Here is a 25659-nt window from a genome sequence, read left to right on the forward strand (position 1 = left end):
CTGGAGTACTACTCCAGAATAGAATTTCCAGTAGAAGTCACTTGCTAAAACATGGTTTCGTCGGGACTATCTGTTGTACGTCATTAGCCCAGAGAAATAGGAAAGCGTCCCCGGGCGAATCGGGTGGGGAACGCACAAACCGCGGATCATCGTACGGCAGCTTTGCACACTCCCTCCAATTAGAGCAACATTTCGCGATGACTCTTTTTAAAGGTGCGAGTGTTCAGTACTTGTTAATGAAGGGCACATTCTCCTCTCACCCAACCTGACTTTCAAACACTCCCAGTAACAACATTACTCCTGCAAGAACCTGTAAACATCTGTCGGCCTATCAAGTCTATCAAGATGGACGTTCCAGGCTACGCTCTTGTCACAGGTGCAGGTTCACCTTTCGGTATAGGCACTGCCTGCGCAATAGCCTTCGCGCAGGAAGGAGCAGCCGGCGTTGCGATCCTCGACATCAACGGCGAGGGTCTTGAAGCCACAAAGGCCGAAATCGCCAAAGTTCACCGAAACAGCCCATGCAAGGTCTTGACATACGCACTCAATATCGCCGACGAAGCAGAGGTGACGCGCGCCGTCAACGACGCCGCGGGAAAGTTTGGCCGGCTTGATTACGTAGTCAACGCGGCTGGCATCGCCATCAAGCACGCCGGCGGCACTGCGTACGCAAAGACGGACGACTGGAAAAGAGTACTCGATATCAATCTGAACGGGACATTCTACGTTTTGCGTGCCGCGGCAGCGATCATGCTGGATCAGGAGCCCATTGTATCCAGCATTGATGGTCGGCCGCTTCAGCGCGGGTCCATCGTGAATTTCAGCTCGATACAGGGCGTGGTGGGCATCACGCTATCGACAGCGTATACCACGGCCAAGCATGCTGTTATTGGGCTCACTCGAACGGCGTCGGAAGATTATGCGCATAGAGGATTGAGGGTCAATGCAATCTGCCCTGGCTACACGGAGACGCCGATGACAACGAAGAATCCAGAGGTGTTGAAGGCAATGGAAGAACGCGTCGAGAGCGCGGTGCCGATGAAGAGAATGGGTGCGCCGAAGGAGATTGCGGATGGCGTGCTGTATCTTGCGGGTGGAAGGAGTAGCTTTGTCACGGGAAGTGCATTAATGGTTGACGGCGGATACACGTCGAGATAACTGAGCGCTACAGGAGGGCGGCACGTTAAGCTAACGCATAGCATCGGTGCGGCGTACCCAACAGGTCGTCTATGAGAATGACGGGTTAGGGTTAGGGTGATTAATAAGTAGTTACAGCTTAACTGCACTCACGAAGTGCACAAAATTAGCATCACATCCTTGTGCGACTTTGTGCCTCAAATGCTGCACTGGATCCTTCACAGCTAGTTCGAATCTACGCTCTAATTCTCCTTCCCGGAAGTTGGTGCAGCCGCGATTCTGGAATGACGCATCACATTGGAGCTCGTCGGTGCCATCACCTGTGTCCACAGCAAGGCCTGCGTGCATCGCGTTCTAAAGCTCGAGGACATCCTGCTGGACAAGCACGGCGACGTCAAGCCGTGCGACCTTGGCCTCACGCGCGAGTACGAGGGCAAGAGCAACTACCTGCAGACATGGTGCGGCACTGCGTGCGACTGCGCCCTGGAGATGCTCAAGGGCGAGAAGTACGCTGGCGAGAAGGTCGACGTGTGGAGCCTGGACATTATTCTATATGCCCTGCTGGTCGGCGAGCTGTCTGGGAGCCTCCGTCATCGACAAGACAAACGAACTGGAATCAAATGTCTCATACCACCGTTGAAACAGTGAATAGACTAGGTCAATCTCTGCTGATATCACGTTGTGATAGCAAGCACAGCCCCTGCAGCCTTTGATGCTATCAGTATGATGGCTTTCTAGGCGGCATAGGCGTATTAGAACAATCAACGAAACGAATTTAATATTAACAATCCTCAGGTACATTAACTTCGCATGAGCTATGCATTATCCAGGGTTGGCGGTCAAGTATTCAGCGAGTGTCATCGGTGCGCAGCCAGTAACGGTTTCAATCGCATTAGAAACTGGCGCCATAACGTTACTACGTATAGCGAGATAGGTGCTGACCCAGGCTTCGACCTGCCAGTCTGGGGCACCGTAGCTTGCGCGGGAGGCATAGGCCTCTGCAATAGTCTCATCGTGGAAGCGAACGTCGCGGCCGCGGATCGCACTGATAGTCGCGGCAACGTCTGACATGGAGAGCGCCTCGCGCCCAGTGACATCATAGGTGGTTCCAGCGTGCCGATCTGGGTCAGCGAGCACAGCAGCGGCAAGGCGGGCGACGTCCTCACGGGCGACGATTGAGACGCGACCACTACCGGACGGGCCGCGAATAACGCCATCAGGTCCGACAAGGGAGTCCATGAAGTCGGTGTACATACTGTCGCGCAGGAAAGTCCAGCGCATTCCGCTGGCCTTGATGTACTCCTCAGTTGTATAGTGATCGCGTGCGAGAGTGAAGATGGCGTCAGGCGCAGCGGCTACGTAGGATGTATAAACGATGTGCTGCACGCCAGCTTGGACAGCCGCGTCAACGAACGAGCGGTGCTGGTCGAGGCGCTCCGTGCTTTCCGAGGCTGAGACCATAAAGAGGGTATGTACACCCCTCAGCGCTGCACTGATGGCGATATGGTCACTGTAGCTGAATTGATACACCTCGCTATGAGGCAGTTTCGGCGCTTTGCTGGGATCGCGGACGAGAAGCCGCTGTGGAAGCTGGCGCGCGACGAGGTTGCGCGCGACGAATCCGCCAACGCCACCGGTCGCTCCAGTGACAGCGATAGGGATAATAGACATCAGGTCTACCTCTCGGTCGTTAGGATTTTGTGGTGAGGTTGGATCTGCATGCAACGTTGGAAAGCCTGGTGAACTCGTCCGACAAGCTGCTGATTAAAGTTGGTGTACCTACAAGCCCTACTATACCTACTTTAGTTATGACGACATACCGTGCCCTTGCACGCTTTGCACGCAGTAGTCAGAGCGGTGGCTAGTGATCAGTGCATGACATTACCTTGTCAGCAACGTTCACGGCGGGCTGTCTGAGCCATTCGTGTCAGTCGGCTATGCGGCAAACAGCCAAATCCTCTTATTTTGAGAGCGCGACGACAAAGGAGATCTGATACAGGGTCGCAAACGGCAGCCGAATCCGGTATTGTTAGCAGAAGCATGGAGAGGTCCCTATGTAATTGCAGAGTTACGATCGACCAGCGTGTGTAATACCAGTCGCGTGACTTGCAAGGCCTAAACGGCTATGTTGCTGGACGTTTATTCAGAAGTCTGTGACACAGGGCAGGGCCTACATACCTAATGAGAGAATTCGCAAGATGCTTGGTGGATCGAGATGTTGTGGTGGTCGCAAACAGCATATTATCCAAGTTGGTGCTGCATTACGAGGGGTCTCGCTGCGGTTGGATCCACTTTAACTAGGACCGAAAGGGAGAGCCTGCACAGGCGGAAATCGCGCGAAATCGCGCAAAATTGCATGTGCAAACACCCACAAGCCACAGTGACTCACTTCGAGCAATCGTGGCTCACCTCAATCAATATTGCACGTCCGCTGTTGTTCCATCGGCTGTCATCAACGCCTGATGTCATGTAGGACAACAGGGTTCACTTCGCTCTTTGAGCGATAAAGTACATGTTGCCCTTGAACAAAGTCCACCTCGAGAGCCCATCCACTTCTTTGCATCTTGGAAAGTGCCGTGAACAAGACGCATACAACTGACAATCTGATGGTCTAAGGTATGCAATCTTCGACAATCACAATGGATCTGGACATCGACTTGATGGGAGCACAGCCTGCGCTGTTCAAACTTTACACACAGCTCGCGTTCGTCTTTTCTCGCTCAGATACGCAATTGCCGTCGCCACTCGTCGAGATCATATCCAAAGGACTTAAAAAGCTGTCGCAGCATTTCCCTTGGGTAGCTGGCCAAGTCGTCAATGTCAACACCGCTACATCCGCTCCGCCATTATATAAGATTCGACCATTCGAGGAGACTCCGCGCCTACTTGTCAAAGACTATACCAATGACGAGTCAGTACCGAGCTTCGCGCAAATGGAAGCAGCCGGATATCCCATGTCCATGCTTCAAGAGGATCGATGGGCGCCTTGTCCTACACTGGCTGGGTTGGGATTCGGCCCAAGGGGGTCTTCAGGAAGTGCGGATGAGCTTGCGCCGGTAATGATGGTGCAACTGAGCTTCATCAGGGGCGGCTTGGTCATGTGCATCAACATGCAACACAACACATGTGACATGTTAGGTCAAGCGGCAGTCATGCAGTGGTTTTCCAAGATTTGCTCCGGAGAACAGTTGACCGGAGAGGAATTGAGGCTTGGCAAAATGGCGAGGAAAGGACTAGTTCCATTGTGCGGACAGGCGGGCTGGAGTCACGGCGCTGAGCTCAATGATCAATTGCTGGTCTCCGAGCCTGTAGTCAGCAGTGACGCCAGCTCTGAGAAGAAGCAGGCTGACACCATGCCAAGCAGTTCACCAAAGTGTTCTTGGAACTATTTCAACTTCGCCTCGTCCTCGCTAGAAGAGCTCAAGCAGCAAGCAATGAGTGAGCTGCCAGGAGGATCTGCGGGCTTCGTCTCGACCGATGACGCTCTTTCAGCATTCATTTATCAGTCCGTTCTGCGTGTACGACAAGAGCGTCTTCCGCCCGATCAATCCATCACATTCGCTCGCGCGGTTGATGCCAGACGCTACCTCAACATCGATGCGGCTTACCCCGGGATACTCCAAAATATGGCGTACACGCATCTTACACTTGCTGACCTCTTGAGCCTCCCACTTGGGCACGTCGCAGCAACGTTACGTCAGCAAGTCGATATTAATACGTCAGATGTGGCACACCGAACACGGTCGTTGTTGACCTATTTATCGCAGTCGCCTGAACATATCCGTAATATCAGCTTCACCGCTAGGTGCAAAGCAAATGCAGACATCATGCTCAGCTCGTGGACGAAAATACAGGCATACAAATGGACTTTCGGACTGGACTTGGGCAGACCAATTACCGTAAGGAGACCAGGATTCGTGCCTGTTGAGTCGTTAATGTACATCATGCCAAAGGATGACAAAGGTAGCGTGGCTGTAGCGATGTGTTTGCGGGATGTAGAAACACAGAGACTTTGTAACAGTGCAGAGTGGTGCCAGTTTGCAACGTACGTCGGGTGATAGAAGAGAGGAAACAGGGGATGCAAGTTGTAGCTGTTGAGATATTATAGTTAGAGGAGGGGTTATGCTTACCCCTTACTTGTCTATCCTTTCTTATACACAATTGTATTAGATGCTATGCTCTAGGCAAGCATTAACTAGACCTTCCTAAATTGTTACGTCTCTAAAAATAACTTTATCTTCTTCTATAAGACTAGCTCTAGACCTAAGTACTAAGCATAAATCTATTATTTATATGCACCTCTAGGATACTACTATTAATAAGGATTATAAGATCTAGCGTCTTAATCTCTATACTATTTGCACTAGGTATATTAAATAAGTAGAACTTTCTAGCCTTAGTTTTACTCTAAACCTAATTATTTATTACTATAGCTATAACGACGCAGGTAATAAGATCCTCCGATACGGTTCCGATTCTACTACGAGGTATATAGGAGCACTAGGAAAGTCGATAACTAGGGAGAATCTTATTCCTATAGGTCTTGTACGAAGAATACTTAAAAACTATCTATCCTAAGACTGCTACAAGCCTGCCTTTTATACCTACAAGTCTTAGTTAGCTATAGATAGATAAGAAATGTTAATAGGGGTAAGTCAGGACTAAGTTAGAGGGGTGTTGGTTCTAGATAGCTATAGATATGTCTAAGACTTAATTTAGGATCAAGCTAGAGCTAAGTTAGAGGTTATTTAAGTTAGGTAGTATCTTGTTTATAAGATTCAAGATATTAATAGTTAATTCTTATATTACCCCCCTCCTTTATAGCTATATTATCCCTAATATAGTTAATTAGCCTTGCGCTTATCCCTGCACTAACTTAGTTCTAAGCTAGCTCTGCCCTGCCTTGCTATCTCTTTGTTTATGCCTTATTATTGTTTATTTGCTATATAAATATTAATAAAGGACCCTGCATTTATATGCGGCGCGCGCTTAGCAGCAGCTAATAAGGCTGCACCTAGCTAAGTTAGAGGGCTTATAGGTCTATAATACCGTTTATATAGCAATTTCGCGTCCCTAGTATAACTAACTAGGCTTAGCGCCTAAGCTAGCAGCAAGGTGTAAACAATCGCGCCTGTATACTAATATTCTCTAACAGACACTACTTTCTGCTATAAGTTAACGTCCTTAATTTTAACTTAGGCCTCTGCTAATCCTTCCCTAGGCTTGTTTCTTAGTTACTATGCTAATACTAGTCCCTCCTAGCGCTCTTGCGGTAGCCTATTAGGTTATCTACCTTCGTTCTATGCGTGCCCTAGCAAAGGGCAATTAGATTAAATAGAAGTTTAATTCGAGAACCTTATCCTAGTATGCATACTGCATATAGCAGAATAAGAAGTATTAACTAGTAATATTATAATATCCTTATCCTACTTATAACTATATACTAACCTAGAAAAGTTCTAATTTATATTAGTCCTAAGTATACCGCTCTTAAGGAGGCGCTTAACGCGTAGGTTAAGGCATTAGTAGAGGATAAAGAGGGGATTTTAGCTAGGGAAGCTGCTGCTATAGAGAAGGTGCGCGCAGATATATAGCGCAATGTTTATTAGGCAGCGCTTAAGCTTTCTAGTATTATGCAAGTAGCAACTGCATAACTTAAGAAGGTGTTAGCAACTAGTATTCTTCTACACTACTTCTACACGCAACCTGCCTATAATGCATAGGCTTAAGAGATGTTAGAGAGGCTTACTAAGGAGGTAGGTATCCTAACAGAGGAGGTCTAGGCGTTAAGGAAGGTAGTAGCAGACCTTTAGCAGACATATAAGGCTGGGGCGTCTGCTTAAGGAAGTGGTTCTGCTGCTAGTAGGAGTTAGGGTCGCGGTTCGCAGCGTAGTAGAGGTAGTTGTTGTGCGCGAGGCAGAGTAGCATAACAAGATAACCTTAAGATGCTAGACAGAGGGGACGAAGAGAGCGAGCTCTCTAATATCCCTTCTAACCTGTCTAACAAGGAACTCTAGTTAGAAGACTTGCCCGACCTAGCTACGTTATAGCTCTAATATATATTAATGTTTCCTTTGTTTTAGGCGTTTGCAGGACAGGTTTAAACTAGAGGCGCCTAATACTATAGATTTCCTTTGTTATAATTAACCTTACTGTTTTTCCTATACCTACTGCTCTTCTTGCTAGGTTAACAACTACTATAAGAGTTTAGGCAGAGGGCTAGGCTATTATAGGTACTTCTAATAATATACTTGCAACTTATAAGGCGCGTGCTTAAAATTAGCAGCAGGATACTAAGTTAGGTCTAGGTTGTGTCTAACCTAGCTAGTACAGTATTCTAACTAGTAACGCTTTATCTAGCTGCCTAAGATCTCTTATACTTCCTACTTCTCTACCCTATTTATAGGAGTGCCTAGGGGCTTCGGTATAGGTTAACTAGGCAGTAGATTATGCAGGTCTTTGCACAAGACGTCTAGTGCAAAAACATTATATATCTTTAAGCTAGTAGGCAACCTTAAGCGGTACGAGTAACTAACTTCTTTAATAACTTTAAAGGGACCTTACTAAAGGGCAGCTAGCTTATAGCTAGGCTAGTCGTTAGCTAGGTTCCGCGTTAATAGGAAGACTTTGTCTCTAACTTTTTAGTTTACTAGGAGCTAGTAAATATCTTTCGTAATTCGCATCTAGGTCTAAGCTGCTTCTAGGTTGTCTTTAGCTACTTTCTAAGCGTTATATATCTAAGTTACTAATACTATAGCTTCCTTCTAGTTAAGGATCGTTATAGGATCCGCCCTTAGTTCTAAGAGGGACTACTGCTAGCTTTAGCAAGGTTTGCTTCTATATAGCAACTAGTATAGTGTTATTCCTAGAGAGGAATATAGTAGTATTATCTAAACTCGGTCTATTATTAGAAGCAATTTAGACTAGTTATCCTAGTAGTATAATATAAAAGGGCGTAAACGTTAGTTAATATATTTATTTATAATTTTAGTTTAACTATCTATTTCCTTATAATACGCAGTGAACAGCTTAACCTTTATACTAATAATGCGGCAGAATTCTAACTAGAAGCTTAATATAAACTAAGGACCTTGGTTAGAAACGATTAACTTAGGGGTATATCTAAAATAATATACCTACTAAATAAAGAGTTTAGCTATACCTTAGGTAGTAGTTATCTTGTAGCATAGTATTAAGACAGCTTGCTTAGAAAGATAATTAATAATTATAAGGATTTAATTATATCTAGCTTTGTCTTTTAGAAATAACTTAAAATCTATATATAAATGCTATATAGGTTAGTTAGGGATTAGTAATAGATATAAGTACCTATAGAGTTAGGTCTATCTTAGATAGTTATAGTAACAAGATAAATAGTTTTATATATAGCAATTATAAGTAGTACTTATACCCTTCTAGTAATATTATTGCAATAATAATTAATATGTCTTCTTAGCACTTAGGTAAGCAGTAGATAATTAGTTATAGACTTTGCAAAGGAGGCAGGTGCAGAGTAGGGGATCTATAGGTACGCATAGATAGTTCTTATATAATAATAGCCTATAGTATATCTAATACCCTTCTAGTAGAACTTAACGTTTCTAGGGGAAACTATTATAGTTTGCTTAAAGAATAGCTTCGACTAATTCTAGTAAGTTAAGTTCTATCTTCTTCTCTATAGAGGCAAGGGTTATTACTACCGCTATTTCTAGGTATTGCTTAGCTAAGTCGGAGTTAATGCTAGGGTATAGTTAGTAGGGGCCTAATAATACTCAAGATCGATTATCTAGCTAGGCTGCCTTAAGGTTACTTAAGTCTTATTCGCGTTAGCTTAGGATATTAGCGCGTTTGTTCTGCTTACTAGGCATGTACTTAATCTAGAAATTAAATAGGCTTAATACTTCTGCCTAATAGGCTTAATGCGCATTTAGTACCTTTATAACTATAAAATATTCTAAGAATTAGTAGTTAGAGCATACTTAGACCTAACTTATAACTAATATTAGTTCTACCTGCTATTTTTTAAAGGCTTAGAGGATAGTAAATAGTTCCTTATTATAGATTTCCTAGTTAAGTTCTGCTCTAGCTAGAACGCAGCTATAGAATATAATAGGGTACTATCGCTTATCTAGGTATTCTTAAGATAAGACACCTATAATAACGCTATCTAATACGTTAGTCTTAATCCTTATAGGGTATATAGGGTTAAAGTAATATAAGGTTAGTATAGCTAGAAGACTCTATTTAAGAGACTTAAAACTAGTCTAACACGCCTCTATCTACTTAAACTTATTACTTAGGCTTTAGAGCGCGATTAAAGGTTTAGTAACTTAAGAAAACTTAAGCATAAATTGTTAATAGAAACTAGTAAAACCAAGGTATAACTTAACTCTAGTAATTATTATAGGGGGCTTCTAATTATATAGGACTTGCACCTTCTTAGGGTCTACTTTAATACCTGTGTTAGTAAGAATATAACCTAGGTATTTAGTTCTAGTAATATAGAACTCGCTTTTCTTGATATTAATTTAGAGACTAGTAGATCTAAGCCGTTTAAGAATAAGCTTAATATACTTCTTATAAGCTGCTTTGTTCTTAGAGTAGATTAGGATATTATTAAGGTACGCGATGTAGAAGTCGTCTAAATAATCGATAAGCATATTATTTATATACTATTAGTAGGTAGCTAGACTATTGCAAAGGCTAAATAGTAATACCTTATACTTATAGGTGCTATATTAGGTATAAAACATAGTATACTCTTTAGAGGTAGGATCTATTTAGATTTAATTAAATGCTGCGCAGATATTAAATTTGCTAAATATCTTAGCTTTTAACAGGCGTGCTAATAATTTATCTATGCAAGGTATTAGATATAAGTCCTTATAGGTAAGGTTATTAAGCTTCTAGTAATCTATATAGATCTGCAGACTACTATTTAGTTTATATATATATAAGACTAGGGAAGCAAAAGAGCTCTAACTATACTTAATCTATCCTTGCTTAAGTTATTCTTGCATAAACTTCTTTATAGCTTTAAGTTCTTTAAGGTTCTGCTTATATAATAGGGAGTATAAGTTAGGCAAGGGTTCTTCTAACACAATCTTATAATTATATAGTTAATAAGGCGGTAGTGTCTTAGCTTCTATCTTATTAAATATATTAGCATATTAGCGATATCTAGCTAGCAGCTTATCGCGTAGAAGATAAGCATTTTTAGGGTTATCTTAGTAGTTATCTAGCAATCGCTAGATTTTATATAAGTTAGTAATAAAGAATTTGTTTTAAGGTTGTTGCATAGCAAAATAAAAGGCATTTGCAGACAAGAATGCAATAGTAGCAACCTTAGATAGATATAGTATAGAAGGGAGTTAGGGTATAGTTATTAGAGTTTTGTTTACTATAGCTAAAGGCTAAGATTAAAATTTTAGCATAGAGGTTATGCCTCGCATACGACGCATATTTGCTAATAGGCTTAACGCCTATTAATAATCGTCTATATCCTATAGGTTATCTTATTACTTAACGTCTAGTTATATATTAGAGGAGACTGCGGGTTAATATAATATTATTAAAACAGAGGGAGCAGGGTTATAGGATTTCGAATACTTAGCAGGCTAAACTAACTAAGACCGCTCTATATTAAGTCTAAGTTTAAACCTGCGCAACTATTTAATCCTAATAATATAATCTTAAGAACCTAAATTAATAATAATAAATAGGCAGTTATATATCTTCTATCTATCTATAATTATATAGAGTTAGATATAATAAGATATAGGGGACATAATCTAGTCCTAAAAACCCTTTACTTATACTAAGAAAGGTAGCTTCTAAATAGGGGTTTAGAGGGCTGTTAAAATAGAGTTTGCAATTAACGAATTTAAGAATAAGAAACCTTAGGCACTAGTATTAATTAAGGAGTAGAATTATATACTATAACCCTTATAATATAGCACGGTTTCTAAAAGGAAATAAGGTCTACTAAATAAATAAGACAAGAAAAGATTTAAGAGGTTATATTAGTTTAGGCCTAAGTAGAGTAATCCTCTTAGGCAACTCTGTTTCCTATAGGTGTTAGGTCCTTATCTATATCTTTCTTAGCGTCTATAAACTCCTCTTGTTCGACTTCGATTTTGCGCACCCAAGGCATCATGCATTCTTTTGCAAAATATCTAGGTTTGCCGCAGTTATAGCAAGTACTAGGCGTTAGATCCCTTGCAGGCGTTAGTGTGCTTAGCGTTGCTTATAGGTTTAAGGTGCTGCGCGTAAATATAGTTAAATAGGATAGGTTAGGATATTCTTGTTAGTATAATAGTATAGCAGGCTGCTTTAGGTCTAATTAGGGTTAGGGCCTAAAGGGCAGGGGCTAGGCAATAGCTAGAGGTGTTACTATTAGATTATTCCTTTATTCTATATTATAGGCGATAAGGTGTTCTACTATCTATAGAAAGGAGTTTGCCTATTACTATTTAAAACCTAGGTTAGGTACTTAAAGGGCTAGAGTAAGTTTAGTCTATAGGTAATAAAACTACTCTAATTAGGGTACTTGTCTCTTAATAGCCGAGCTAAGAAAATAACTTTTAAAGGCTAGGAAAGTTTCGTTCCTTTCTATTTAAAGTTTATTAAAAATTGCTTAACTCTCTGCTTACTTATTTCTAGTAATAAAGTATATTTATAGAAGTAATATTATCTCTTCTATGGTATAGAAACGGTTGCTATTATTATCTAATAAGTACTAAGGTTCTAGGTACTCTTTAGCTAACCTAGAGGTATAACCCTAAATAAGGGCTATATAAGCTTAGGTAGACTAATAGTAATCTAAGTTAATCTCTAATTAATCTTATATTAACGCTCGCTATTGCTAAAAGATAAGGCTCTTCCTATTAGTAAGTACTTTAATATTAGAAGTTCTTTTACTTAGCTTTTCCCTAGTTATAAAGATAGTATTTGCTTTAGATGCTTATTAGACTCTTTGCAGTCTAGGGGTCTTAGTAGAGAGATAGAGAAGGTCTGTAGAATAAAGACTAGCATAAAGTTTAGCTAGCTCCTAACGCAACCGACTAATCTTATAGGCTAATGCCGCGTATAAGTAGTCTAATTCTAACCTGCTTTCCTCTAAAGGTAGGGGTTATTCTTAGACTAAACTAGAAGGAGGTTTATAGGACCTGCCCTTTCTAGACTTAGCTTAAGATCTAGTTAAGGGACTAGCTATTATGCCTAATATTATATTAAGTCTAATTTAGGTAGGTTATTAGTAGTCTCTATATATCTACCGTAGCGCAATCTAACGCGACTTTTCTAAAGTAATAATCTAAACCTAAAGGCTTTAGTTATTAAGAGGTCTCTAGTATCTTAACTAGGAGTAAGCAATTCTAGGAGTAGTATAGTCGGACGCGTGTCGGACTGCTTACTTATAACTAAACACTAATATAATATTATTTAGAGGCTGTTACTGGCTAGAACGAGTTTTTAAGTATAATATAACGACGCAGGTAATAAAATCCTCTAATATAGTTCCGATTCTACTATAAGGTATATAGGAGCACTAGGAAAGTCGATAACTAGGGAGAATCTTATTCCTATAGGTCTTATATAAAGAATACTTAAAAACTATCTATTCTAAGACTACTATAAGCCTGCCTTTTATACCTATAAGTCTTAGTTAGCTACGAATAGATAAGAAATATTAATAGGGGTAAGTTAGGACTAAGTTAGAGGGGTGTCGGTTCTAGATAGCTATAGATATGTCTAAGACTTAATTTAGGATCGAGCCGGAGCTAAGTTAGAGGTTATTTAAGTTAGGTAGTATCTTATTTATAAGATTCGAGATATTAATAGTCGATTCTTATAATAGCTACTAATAAGTTTATTTAATTAACTACTAGACTCTTATTTAAGAATTAATAGTAGATATATATTACCTTAACTTACTAGACTAAATTTTAAAACTAGCTCTAGTGCTGTTAGATTATAATAGAAAAGTAATTAAAGGTAAGAAAATATAGTACTTACTAATATAGGTATATAGCAAGCGGGCTAGTATACTAAGTAGGCTACTTTTGCTAAGACTATACTAAAATACTATTACTATCTAAATGCCCCCCTACTAACTCTATTTTAATATGTTAAAAGAGTGTTAGATCTAGCTTGCGCTTTAAGCTCTTAAATAAGATGCAAAACTTCTAGTATAATATGCTATAGCTATCTATAGAGTCTCTTAAACTATACTAGACTATTAATATATAGAATAACCTTTATGCGTTAATACTATAGCTAACTTATATAATCTAACTAGTGCTAAGAAGTAGATAATTATTATATGCATACTTAAGCTAGTTATATAAGGAGAGTCCTCTTAGCTTATAATTATAGCTAATATAGCTAATTCTCTATAAAAAAAGCGCAGTTTAGCCCCTATTAGCCTAAGGTAGGCTAGTAGGTTTGTTTCGCGTTAGGAGGAGCTTAAAATAGTCTTTAATTATAAGTATAACTATAAGCAAGCCCTCTATAAGAATTCTATAGTAATCTAGGGCTAGTTTAGCCTAGTAGCTAATATTAAAGCTAAGTATAGTATCCTAGATAATAATATATATAACTTTAATAAGATAGGCTTTATAATAGGCTAGATATCTACTAGAGTTATTATTATAGATATAGAGAAGCTAGAATAAGTAAAGTAGGTCTAGCTAGGTAACTAGGAGTAGGTAATAGTTATTAAGGGCATTAATACTATAGAATAGGCTATTCTGCCCTATATTATCTTTAAAGCCTGCTAACACCTATCTAACTAGTATAAGGATAATAACCTGCCCTAAGATTAGACTATTACTATCTCTAAAAATAGCTAGACTACTAATAAGCTTAGTTTTAACTAGTTAAAGCACTTTAATAGGCATATAAAGATATATACTATTAGTACCTACTATTTACTAATTATTAATAGTTATAGAAGCTATAACTCTATAGAATTTAAGTAATACTATAAGGATTATAAGATTATAACTCTATATATGCCTATATACTTATTATATCTCCTATAGCCCCTTAATATAGCTTGTTTTAGCCCTTTAAAGAAGGTATATAAGGATAAAGTTAATAAGCTTATATATAACTAGATTAACTATATTATAAAGTACAAGTTCCTGCTATACTTTAAAGCAGCTTATAAGAAAGCTATTACCCCTAGTAATATCTAGGGAGAGTTCTAAGGTATAGGACTAGTCCCTTATAACCTAGAGTAGGTTATATTAACCCTTAATATAAAGCTATATACTCTATTACTACTACTCTCTATAAATAATAAGCCCTAGTAGTTATAAACTCTAAGTAATACTCTAGAACTTAGGTTATAATTAATACTTATAAAGATAAGGATTTAGAGGTATATAGATAGCTCTTCTATATTAATAGTTAAGGCGTTTAAGAAGGTATTAAAGGGAGTAGTAATTATTATATATAAGCTAGTTTTAGTATAATAGAAAATTAGTAAGCTTTAAATAGCTAATAAGGCTACTATATAATAAAAATTATATAAAAGAAGGTATATTTATACTAAGGGAAGCCTTATAGTTAAAGAAGGCTAGTAGTTAACTACTTTATAGAAGTTTAGGGCGTATAGTAATAGTAAGAGGGTAAAGAAGCAGGTGCGTGCTAAAGGAGGTAAACTATCCTAATAATGCTATAGATAGTATAGAGAGAATAGGTATAACGCGCAAATATATAAGAATAGAGTAGATAAAGTTTCTAAGTAATACTATAGCTTATTTTCCTAACCGATATGACGCGCGCGATCGGGCCCGATCATCGCCAGACTAGGTCTAGCGCTAGGGTTGCGCGTCCAAATCGGGCCCGCCGTAGGGGGCGAACATCGCGCCTTCGACCCCCGATCATACCCCCAAGCTGCGCTGCTTGCGCGACGTGTTCCATACAAAACCTGCCGAGAATCATCTGCTCTATCGCGCCCCAGCCTTTGTTTCTGCATTTCTCGGCTTGCGTTGCTGCACTTGGGGTCATCTTAGGGTTTCTTAGGGTTAACTCGCCAAGCATGGAGCTCTGCTGGAACGCGCAGCCACCCGCAACGCCAACCGCAGCGCAGCACCGCAAGCGACCGCGTGCGAGCAAGATAACAGTCAGCAACGTGCAAGAGCGCTTCTGCTACCTCCAGCGCTATCAGGTGCTAGTCTGCAGGGAGCACGCTACCGGCATACAGAACGTCGATGTGCACCTGCGCGACCAGCACGGCGTGGCGAGCAAGGAGAGGGAATGCATCGTAGAGCACTGCCGGCAATGGCGGATCGCCGCGCCGCGAGATGTTGAGCTGCCCGCGCCGCTGGGGCCGCCGATCGAGCAGCTGGGCGAGCCGTTGGACGTCTATCGATGCAGGATCACCAGCGACTGCGGCTTCTGCACCGCGAACAAGAGCAGGATGCAGAAGCACTGCAGCAACGCGCACCAGGCGGCTTGGAGCGGCAAAGACGTGTACTTTACTAATAATAACCTAGTATATCTCATACACTAAGCCTAGCCATCCAGCTATAAGAAGAAAAAGCTATGGTAAGTAATAAAGCTAATAGAGGTACTAGTGGGGTCAGGGCTAGAAGACTGGTAAGGCGACATTTGAAGAAAGACGCTCCTTATCGAGCACAGTGACTAACGCGGTAGGAGTAGGAATTCGCATGGAGCACAAGGGGGTAAGCAATCAATTGCTTCAAGAGTTGCAATGGGTTCAAGTAGTGCAGGGGAATTAAGATAGCCTGCAGAACAGCGATCTGAGGCTGCAGAGCCGCGAGGAACTTCTGCATAGATGTTGAGAACCAAGAGGCTTACGCAAAAATGCAGTAGGGTTTCTAAGGTTAGTATTTCGCAGCTATAATAGTATTTAGATAGAGCGTTGTAGTACAATTGTAAGAGATGTAAGGTGACTAATGCCTAGAATAGAAGTATACTGCGTCTCTCATCTCTTGCACACTGCGTCTCTTATCTCTTGCACACTGCAGGTCCTCCCTTGTGCCTCAACATCGATATCTAAAGTCTTCTTCCCTTGATCTTACCTCTAGCTGTGCCTTCCAGGGCCAACCACCTATTAAATTGCCTCACCGCAAGGTAGATGTCTAGGAGCTCCCCCCTTACTGGTTTCATGAGGATGTCGACGCTTCAGGAGCGAACGTAGTGCTAGATTCAGGTCTTTGGGATGGTGCTGTCCGACAGAATTAGGAGGAAGCCCAAGTTCAGGCCCTTATCCCAGTCCTATGGAATACTGATATCTTTGCTAGGGACCATACTGTCAGGAAGCAAATCAGTCGATGGGCGGCATCGCGGAGACCGACTGGCAATCTGAATCAACACAGGTCGGACCGAGATGAAACGCACAGCTGTGGCAGTGTGGATCGTTGTGCCTGAATGCATCGCGAAATGGCTTCCTTCTCTATGTCAGGATCAGTACCTGTTGCGCAAAAGGTGTACATACAGGGGAAGGTACTCTGCAGTCAAGCGGAATCTCAGCGGTGCAAGCAGTAACAGTTATAGTCTGCAGTTTGGGAGGTCTGAGGGATCGTAATACTCCTAGCCGTTGATCAGCAGAGCGGCGCCCTGCTTGTAAACCAGGAGGTCAGTCCCCTCTATATGATTGTAGAACATCAGTCGAGCTTCGGGCGCAGACTGCAGTTGCTGGGATCATAAGCCTCCCAGCGCAGCACAAGGCACGGTCGGTGCCTACAGCGTCGCAAGGAGGTGGCGGAGCCAGCGCTCGGATTTCTACACGGAGAAGGCACAACTAGCGCTCAGTCATGTCAAGTGGAAAAAGTGCGACTGAAAGCAGGAACTGTGAGGGTGAAACGTGGCCAGAGCCGTACTATACTGCAGGTTACTGCGAACTTTCTACTCCATCTCTCTTGGCAGTGCCCAGTCTGCAACTGAGCCCTGTTCGCAACTGAGCCCTTCTTGCGTGTGAGCAGGGGGCGGTATGCTGCATCTACGCGAGGGAACTGCACCTGATCGGATCGTTGGCCCTGGTCCCGCTCCTAAACTGGACCCTAGGCCCTCTACTCCACGTTCTTCTGTGTTAGGGAGACTGCACCACGAACTCGGCCGTGAATACAGACTACTCGAGTCATCGCTAGGGCTCTTCCACAGCCGTAACGCAAGCAAACGTTCCTGCTCCCATTCCATTGAAGCGGCGTATAAAGGTCGAGGCCAAGCACTTTCCAAGTCTAGGCTAAGTCGTCTTGTGGGCTCGCGTTTCCACCGGAAGGGGCTTCTACAATCTACTGGCGACTCGTCTATGGCAATAGGCTGCTCTTGTATATGGAGGTACGGCGTGCGCACAGCTTCTAGCGCCTCTGTGCCTTGTAGAGCTTGGTGCGCGCTGCATGTTGCGCTCTGACTGGCTCGTTTGGGGTGAGCAACCCAGTGGCCATGAACCTGGCTGCTACGCGCAACGCTGTTATATGCTATTGCGCATCCAAACGAGCTGACAGATGCTTTCGATATGTGCAGGTCCTTCTTAGGCACAGGTGGTGGATTCTGGCGGTGTCTGATAGGCGTTCTATCCTGTTTCCTCAGCCTTCTATGTTGGGATATAAGAAGTGCTGCACACAGAAGGAAAGCAACAGCTATAAAGACCAAAGAAAGCGTCACGTAGAGCGACAAGCGGAAGGCTGGTGGAGTAGAAGTGGAATTTGACATCGTAGCAGGCATTGTTGAGGCTTTGCCTGCGGGTGTAGTGACGTGCGGCGAGGGAGCGGTCATTGTGCTGCAGAGGAGGAAGGACAGACTAGAGTCAAATGCAGCCCTTGGGAAGAACTCAAGAGTAGTATTGGTGATTCTCTTAGAATGTTGCTGGCAATACGACGCAACCACAGGTCTGTGCAGTTGCTGCGCTTAGGGAGACAGTCTCCGCAGACACTGCGCCCCCTCGGTCCTTCTCGCGACACCAGGTCTTCTACGCCAGGTTATCTAGCAAGTTACAAGAAAAGATCGCAGGCACAGCATCGGGGTTCAAGGAGAGAGGCGTAGGCGGCGTATTGGCCCCACGCACAGGACGCGTAGCCGGCGCTTAGGGAACGCGAGAAGCATAGTGGCGCAGCAAAAGGGCAGAAACGTCTTTATGTCTGAATATGGTCTCTTGCGCTATTGCCCTGCTACTTTGTTTGCATACAATCCTTAGGGAGTTTCTTTGTCTTCTCTCTGTCTTGCAGCGAGAGAGAGATCGCCGCAGAAGACTAGAGGAAGGCCGGTTGAGAGCTTGTCGTAGAAGCCTGGAGACCTTTGTCCCTCCTGCTGTTCCTTTGTCTTATCCCGCTCAAACAACCTGGGTCTGCGTAAGCTACTTCAGGCGGCGGACATTCAAATAACACATTGCACGTGCACTTATAGTATCTGGAGCAATATACTACAGTTTGGCAGGACACGTGTTGTTTCCAAACAGCGATAGTAATACAAAACAATCCAAAAGGTAGCATTGACTTTCTAAATTGCTACTGCTGGAACAATAGCAGCGCTTGTCCACTATGCATCTCTACGCTGCTACCTCCTCAGCCTGCATCGCCGCTCGGGATGGTACGGGGCCCGAGATAGGGACGAAGACAACCTTGCTACCCTGCGCTGCGGCGCTTTGTCTGCGTGAGTGCTGACTGATATAATAAGCGTCATAGCAAACACCATTGTTAGGATCGGCGCTGAAAGCCAGCTGTTAGTGTAATGCCTTTGTCTCTATCTGCATTGGGGCACACGTACTTGTATTCCACATTGCCCTCCCTGCGAAATCCTCCATGCTTCTTGCAACCATTTACCTCTCGGGTAAGATATGCGTCGATCTCGTTCTCCGTCACTTGCTGCTCTGAGTCCGTCATGCTCCGAATGCCAAAGTACCACTGGCTGCCGTTTGCAGTGTCTGTAACGCAGGTTCCACGCTCCTGTCTTCCCACAAGCGTGCCCTGTAGGAACTTGGCAACATTTCGAATGTTATTGTGTGCTAGTTGGGTGTTTGTGTTTCGGATTTCGTCATTGTAGCACTCAGCAGAAGCCAAGGGGAGAAGGAGAGGGCTAAGGAGGACGACGGCTTCGTAGAAACGCATCTTTGTTGGGAGCAGGGTACAGTAGTAGTCAAGGCGGGCGAATCAAGGCTTAGGTCTTTAGAGACTGTGGAAGTAGAAAGGACTTTGTTTGTTTATTTTTGAATTGGGGGATGTCTCCTCTTATACAGCAGTGCTCTGAACAGCTTCCGCCCAAGTCAGCCTTAACAGCGCCTAGGGCGCAACAAGGAAATTACAGGACTAGTCGCCTTTCTCGTTCCTTTTCTCGGGGATTGTTGATATTGTAACCATGCTAGGGTGTTGCGGTGTTGCAGTGCTGCCTGCTTACTGCTGTCTCACTCTGTCGCACTGTGCCTCTTTTTGTTGCTTGACCGCTCAACTCTAGGCGACAAGTGTTCACAACACCGAATAAATCTGATACAAGCTACAAGCTACGCCGTACGTCTAGGAACAGGGTACAGACAATGCCGCTGCACAAGCTTGTGCCTGGAGAAGACACAGCCACACAATCTGTCTGTGATAGCTAGCATAAGTCCGCTTCTAGTATGATATGTAGTATAAAGCTTTAACAGCCGGCAAGTCGAGACAACCAGATCGTCTACGTCTTCATCCTACTACCAAAGGCCTTGTTTTGCGCCTACAGTCAGCATGAAGCTTCTCCCAATCTTCACCAGCGCAATGTACCTAGCCATTGGCGGTTGCAGCCCACTTTTGTCTACAGCGTTCAGCACAGATCCAAACGAGGCCTTGTTGTCTACTCAATCTATAGAAGGAGTAACCAAAGCAGCGCAGTACGAAGACGTCAATTTGACAAAACGAATGGAATGGTCTCAGATCAGCATCAGCGCAGCTTGTGTACGTGCATAAAAAACATCCTGTACTGCACCTTTGCTGACCTTCCCTACGTAGCAAACGTGCGTTGTAGCTCAGGCAGCATCTCTAGGTGTAACCTACGTCTTTCGACGAGGATCAATACCAACTAGCGTCTTCCCATCTTTTGCTCTGTAAGTGCAAGCTCCTCAGGCATTTGTTCCCGCAAGCTTACCCTACTACGATCAAACTGTTATTCGTTTTGTGATACGCGAGTGACAGCAGAGAATTTTGACAGTCATTCAAAGACCTGGTCGGAGGCATCATGGATTGCTTACGTGACAGGCGGTTAGGCTATCTTTAGTCTTCTGAGGAACAGGAGGCTGACTAGGCGAAGGAAGTGCGTGGTAAATTCAGTTAAAAGGCAGGCGACTATCTAAGCTTAGCAGGTAGGCAGGCGTACGCTCGCTACACTAGAAGGCAAGCAGACAAGGTGCCCTGAAGTATTCAACCAAGACATCAAGCATTTGTCTCAGACCATTTGCATTTCCACAACCACGTCCAGTATCCCGGCACATGCACTGCCTCCACTATCCCAAATGGTGTGATGACCGCATCGCGCACTGGCCAGTGTGAGTGGAAAAGATTGTTGCGCGCGATCTTGAGGCGTCCAGTGATTCTATTCACTGTTACTCGAAGCGCATGGAGAGAAGCTTGCGTGTGGAAATAGTTAGACTGCAGCAGGTACATGTTGCCGTTATCCCACTCTTGAACCAACTGGAAGCGTATGACACGCTCCACTTGAAAGGGAAAGTGGCTGTTAGGGAACTCGTCTAAGTGATTGCTTGTTACATCACTGTTGTCGCCCCCAACTCCATCAAATCGGATCTGTGTTCCAACGTTTAGGCTGCTGTACCCCGTCCATTCATCATCGGTAAAGAATGTGGGCTCAGTCATAGTGCGGAGATGGCAAGTGCTAAATTGTTCAAGTCCATCTGACGCAAAGGGTGCGGGTAGCTCACAGAGCGTGGGCAAGGGGATTGTACAGGTAGCTGGCGGCGGCGAAAGCCCAGCCACGCTTCCAGTGCATGTAGCATTGTGCGCAAGCGCCCAACACAGCTCCCTGTAGAAGAATCCCACCACGCGATTCGCCAGGGCGTGGAGAATGACAGCCTGACGCTGCGGATTTGTTGTCTCGCTGCCATGTCCAACGTGGTTGGCAAGAGGCAACCACCGCACAGTCTGCACGAGACATGGTGGTTTCTTATCGTCGCGAGGCGTACGCCCAGAGAGCATTTGAGCAGAGAGACAGAAGCCAGCAGCTTGTGCAAGGCGCCAAGCACGAGTATCACTCGAGCACTCTGGGCTTGTGGTGGAAGTTGGCGTCGCTTCGGTGCAGTCGCCCACAGCAGCGTCAGTGGGAACAGAAGCGCTGCAGATGACATCGCACAGCTGGTGGAGGACAACCGTATCTGCGGACTGGAAGACAGGATCTACGCAGGCAAAGGTTGTGTTGTTAGCCAATGGCGGGGGTACTTTGCGACAAGCGTTGGTTTCATATAACATACGGTGCATAGCAATCAAGTGTGGTAGCCAGCGCTCCACATCTTTCCTGTTAAGTGGTCGGCGCTCACAAGCTAAAGCATCAGCCACGATGTAGCGCTTCCACGTCTCCAACGCAGGACGCGAAGACAAGATAGTGCGGTAAGAATGCGCTAGTGTGGGTTGGGCAGCAAGAAGAGCTTTCCATGTAGCCCAATCATCGCACGCGGTATGAATAGAGCGGCAGGTAAGAGTGAACGCAAGGGCTGCGCTAGAGGGTAGGTAAAGAGCGATATTCCTTAGCACTTCTACCGGCAGCGACTGCAGGCTTGTAAGGGCTGTTGGGACACAGGAGGTAGTTGTGAACATGTTCGTGGAGGAAGCAAAGAAGCGATTCAGAGGATCCAGAGGAGAGGGCAGGTTAAGTAGGCCTCTGCGGCTGATGTGTCTCGGATGTTCTTGTAAAGAGATAAAGCTATTTTTAGTCAACTGTGCCGCAGAAACTCGCAACGTACCTCACAGACAAGTTGTCTACACAGGCAGCTTGTCTACTTTTGCCAAGACCACACCACAGTCTGCCACAGTCTGCTATAGTCTACTACAGTCTGCTATATACTGCTACATGCTAGCGCTGCATAGAGTTAAATAACTTATAATGTTATTTAGAGACCTTGTTTATATTAGAGTCAGGGTTATATCTATTCTTTTTATACTGTCTAGAGCATTTTAAAGATACTTTATTTTTTCTAGTAACTATAATAACTAATAGTATTACTTAATATTTCTATAAAGTATATAGTTTATAAAGAAACATATAACTACTATATACTTGATACCTATAATAAATCACATTGAGAATATAGAGTTTAACTCTTAAAGATAATATATAAGCTTGATGTTTAGTTTATTTAGGGTTATAGGTTAATTTGACTACTTAAAGCTTGTTATATTAAGGAAAAGCTATAAATAATTCAAGTAAATATAGAGAACTTATAGTATAAACTGGATTTATTAAGTATAGTCTAGTAACTACTATATATAGATAGTGTTTTATTTATTAGAACTATCTAGTGTAGAATTGCTAAACTAGACAAAGATAGAGATATTAATAGAGTTTAGAGATTTAAACAGGGTTATAGGTTGAAATAAATTGTATAGATTCAAACAGGATTATAGGTTTATATAAATTTTTAAGTTTTAATAGAGTAAGTTAGTTAAAACAAAATAGAATAATAAGGTATATTTAAATTTAAAGATAGTTAAGCTAAAGTAGCAAGGACAAGGTAATAGAGTAATAACAAGCTTAAATGTAATTTTAGGCAGTTTAAATAGTAATCTTAAATAGTGTACATAGTAATCTTAGAAAGTTTAAATAGTAATTTATAATAGCATAGAGTTCTATATTAATATTGAAAAGCTAATAAGATAATAAAGCTAATAGTTAAGTATGTATAATAGTATTTTAGGGCTAAACAATAGCTTAAAAATACTCTAAATAGTAATTAGGAGAGATAAGAAAATATAGAGCTTAAAGCAAGATATATTAAATTATATAACATAGCAAAGCATATTTATAGAAATCTAGAGAAAACAAGAAGAAAAGTATAGAATTATACAATAGAAGAAGAAAAAGAGTATGGAAGAGTAGAACAAGAGAAATAGAAGAGTATAGAAGAATAGAATAAGAGAAATAGAAAAGAAATAGAAAAGTAGTATATATAGAGTAGAAAGAATAGAAAGTAAAAGTTAAACTAAGCTATAGTTAGAGTATCTATAATTTAGGTAGTAAGTTGTGTCTATTTCTAAGTTTATAAAAAACTAAAGTATAAAATAAAAGCTAAGTAAAAAGCTATTTTACTAAGAAGTACTAAAAAAAAAAATAAAGCAAACTAGGAACTAATACAAGCTAGAAGAAGTTATATAGAGAAAAGATAATGAATAACTAGGGTAGTTAAATTAACTAAGATGCTTAAGTTAAGAGGGTGGGCGGTGGGCCCTATCCAATATGAGGTGACGAGAGAGGCCCTATCCAATATGAGGTGACGAGAGAGGCCCTATCCAATATGAGGTGACGAGAGAGGCCCTTCTCGCAGCAAAATTAGCTTAATATCGCTTAGCGTTAGGGTTTCGCACTAAAATTAAGGAGGCGACTCGTCAAACTTCATGTACCCAACTCATCAGAAACAAAGCACTGCACAGCAATTTCGCTCATACAAAGTCGTCTTGTACGCGTCTGAATATTGCGCCGGTATTGTTGTTTTCAACAAATTACAGATCTACTGATACAGCAGGGTTAGGGTTAACTTGGGGTTAACTTAGGGCTCACGATGGAGCTAGTGTGGGACAGCCGTCTGTCAACACCGCAAGAGCGAGTTAACACAACAAGCAGCAGCGCACAACGCCGTAAAAGAGGCTTGCAAGTATCGCTTGACAATTGCGATAAGATTCTTTGCTTTTTGCAAGAGTTTGGTGTTTTAGTATGCAGGGAGCATTACACTGCTGTTGTTAATCTTAACACGCATCTCTTGCAGCATCACAGTGTGCCCGCTGCAACTCGAAAACAAGTTGTTGAACGCTTCAATCAATTCGCGCTAGTTGATGCAGCAGACGTTGAGCTTCCAGATGAGCCGGCGCGACCGATAGAAGAGCTTGGGAAACCGCTAGACGGGCTGCAGTGCAAGACATGCAGCTTTATCACTATCAACAAGGACACAATGCGCATGCACTGTAAGAAAGATCACCAGCAAGCTTGGCTAGGAGAAAGAGGCGCGCTCTATCACACTGTCAAAGTACAGAGCTTTTTCCGCACAGGGGGTTTACAGCGATACTTTGTTGTTGATTCAGCGGTAGCCGAAAATGCTCTAAACGACAACGTCGAGGTTGCAGTTCAGAGGCAGCTTGCTGAGTATAAACTGACACAACAAGGAGTCGAGGAAGAGCTGCAAACGCTAGAAGAGGCCGCGAAAACAGACAAGACAGGCTGGTTCAAGCAGACAGGCTGGTTGGCGTTCTTCAAGGATCGAAATCTTGTTCATCTGGCCCATCAAGCCCAGGCTCCCGATCGGAGCGAACACAAGCTCAAGCTAGCTGCTCAGCTGGCAGAGGGACTGATTAAGAGAAGCGTTAAGGGATTGGCTACGCTTCCGCAAGAACTCAGGCGCTGGCTGCAGAGCGCAAAGCAGAGCGAGATCGACGTGCGGCCATTAGGGCGACTGCAGAACCCAGAGAGTCAGGCTGTGTACGCAAGCTATATAGTAAGGTTTGTCTGCTTCTATCTACGCATGCTAGGAGATAAAGAGCAGCAGATTATGCGTTTCCGACAGCAGCGCGACACAGCTGCTCGATCTGAAAGCAGTGCGGCGTTGAGCAGCGACGAAGACAGCGAAGACGAAGCAGAAGGCAGTGAGGCTAATAATGACAGCCCGCAGCCCCGGCGCAGGACACGCAGTCAACAGGCACCAGACATGATAAAGGACACGCGCGAGCTCTTCACATAGACAGCTGAGCAGAAGTTATATGCAATCAGGCTGTAGGACGCGCTAGATAGCGACAACAGAGGCGCTCAGACAGAGGCGCTTCTTGCGTCTATCAGCTCGTTCATCTTCACAACATATCATCCCGTGGCGTTATCTACTAGTTTGATTCAGTTTCTCGCAGTGCTTAGGATTAATATAGACACAGGCCGCTTGCGGACCACAAAGAACTACTCATACATGCTGGCAGGGATGGTATACTGCGTGCAGGTGCTCACTCTGGAGAAGCTGCTCCCAGGAGGGCAGCGCGACACGCAGACAGAAGAAGACCGCGACAGTTTTCTGGCAACGCGGCACAAGCAGCTAGCAGACGGCACGTTCAGCCCGATGAGCGAGATGATCAGCATGCTGGCGTACGGCAAACACATTGGACTCACAGCCTATCCAATATGAGGTGACGAGAGAGGCCCTATCCAATATGAGGTGACGAGAGAGGCCCTATCCAATATGAGGTGACGAGAGAGGCCCTATCCAATATGAGGTGACGAGAGAGGCCCTTCTCGCAGCAAAATTAGCTTAATATCGCTTAGCGTTAGGGTTTCGCACTAAAATTAAGGAGGCGACTCGTCAAACTTCATGTACCCAACTCATCAGAAACAAAG

At 43.3% G+C, this 25659-nt stretch overlaps 7 protein-coding genes across 7 annotated transcripts; 4 read left to right on the forward strand and 3 right to left on the reverse strand.

Annotated features, from left to right (window-relative positions):
• The first annotated feature begins 43 nt into the window (after positions 1–43).
• Positions 44–1558, forward strand: C7974DRAFT_393508 (uncharacterized protein). Its single transcript, XM_046141780.1, has one exon. It carries the CDS (start codon positions 346–348, stop codon positions 1156–1158), a length of 813 nt encoding a protein of 270 aa, XP_045998584.1. The 5' UTR covers positions 44–345; the 3' UTR covers positions 1159–1558.
• Positions 1429–1710, forward strand: C7974DRAFT_273760 (kinase-like domain-containing protein; the record flags this gene model as incomplete). Its single annotated transcript, XM_046137555.1, has 1 exon — positions 1429–1710. A coding segment is annotated over one exon (282 nt), but the record flags the coding sequence as incomplete, so codon positions are not given.
• Positions 1711–1959: 249 nt separating this feature from the next.
• C7974DRAFT_412782 (uncharacterized protein) lies at positions 1960–2808 on the reverse strand (the record flags this gene model as incomplete). Its single annotated transcript, XM_046143675.1, has 1 exon — positions 1960–2808. The coding sequence occupies one exon, from the start codon at positions 2806–2808 to the stop codon at positions 1960–1962; it is 849 nt and encodes a 282-aa protein (XP_045998586.1).
• Positions 2809–3508: 700 nt separating this feature from the next.
• Positions 3509–5437, forward strand: C7974DRAFT_393512 (acetyltransferase). Its single transcript, XM_046141781.1, has one exon. The coding sequence runs from the start codon at positions 3756–3758 to the stop codon at positions 5193–5195; it is 1440 nt and encodes a 479-aa protein (XP_045998587.1). The 5' UTR covers positions 3509–3755; the 3' UTR covers positions 5196–5437.
• A 9585-nt stretch (positions 5438–15022) lies between these two features.
• On the forward strand, positions 15023–16020 carry C7974DRAFT_178291 (uncharacterized protein; the record flags this gene model as incomplete). Its single annotated transcript, XM_046136314.1, has 1 exon — positions 15023–16020. A coding segment is annotated over one exon (636 nt), but the record flags the coding sequence as incomplete, so codon positions are not given.
• A 2280-nt stretch (positions 16021–18300) lies between these two features.
• C7974DRAFT_412785 (uncharacterized protein) lies at positions 18301–19214 on the reverse strand (the record flags this gene model as incomplete). Its single annotated transcript, XM_046143676.1, has 2 exons — positions 18301–18448; positions 18874–19214. 2 exons carry the CDS (start codon positions 19212–19214, stop codon positions 18301–18303), a joined length of 489 nt encoding a protein of 162 aa, XP_045998589.1.
• A 1287-nt stretch (positions 19215–20501) lies between these two features.
• Positions 20502–21898, reverse strand: C7974DRAFT_358516 (uncharacterized protein; the record flags this gene model as incomplete). The annotated part of the gene is made up of 2 exons (XM_046139642.1): positions 21551–21898; positions 20502–21475 (listed from the first exon to the last, which is right to left on the reverse strand). Exons 1-2 carry the CDS (start codon positions 21891–21893, stop codon positions 20502–20504), a joined length of 1317 nt encoding a protein of 438 aa, XP_045998590.1. The 5' UTR covers positions 21894–21898.
• Positions 21899–25659: the final 3761 nt, after the last annotated feature.

The sequence above is a fragment of the Boeremia exigua genome (assembly GCF_020726555.1).
Source record: "Boeremia exigua strain MPI-SDFR-AT-0100 chromosome Unknown C7974scaffold_5, whole genome shotgun sequence".
Taxonomy (NCBI): Eukaryota; Fungi; Ascomycota; class Dothideomycetes; order Pleosporales; family Didymellaceae; genus Boeremia; species Boeremia exigua.

Bases quoted from the DNA above. Each gene is read 5' to 3' on its own strand.
- C7974DRAFT_393508 (XM_046141780.1), top strand. From the start codon at position 346: ATGGACGTTCCAGGCTACGCTCTTGTCACAGGTGCAGGTTCACCTTTC.
- C7974DRAFT_393512 (XM_046141781.1), top strand. From the start codon at position 3,756: ATGCAATCTTCGACAATCACAATGGATCTGGACATCGACTTGATGGGA.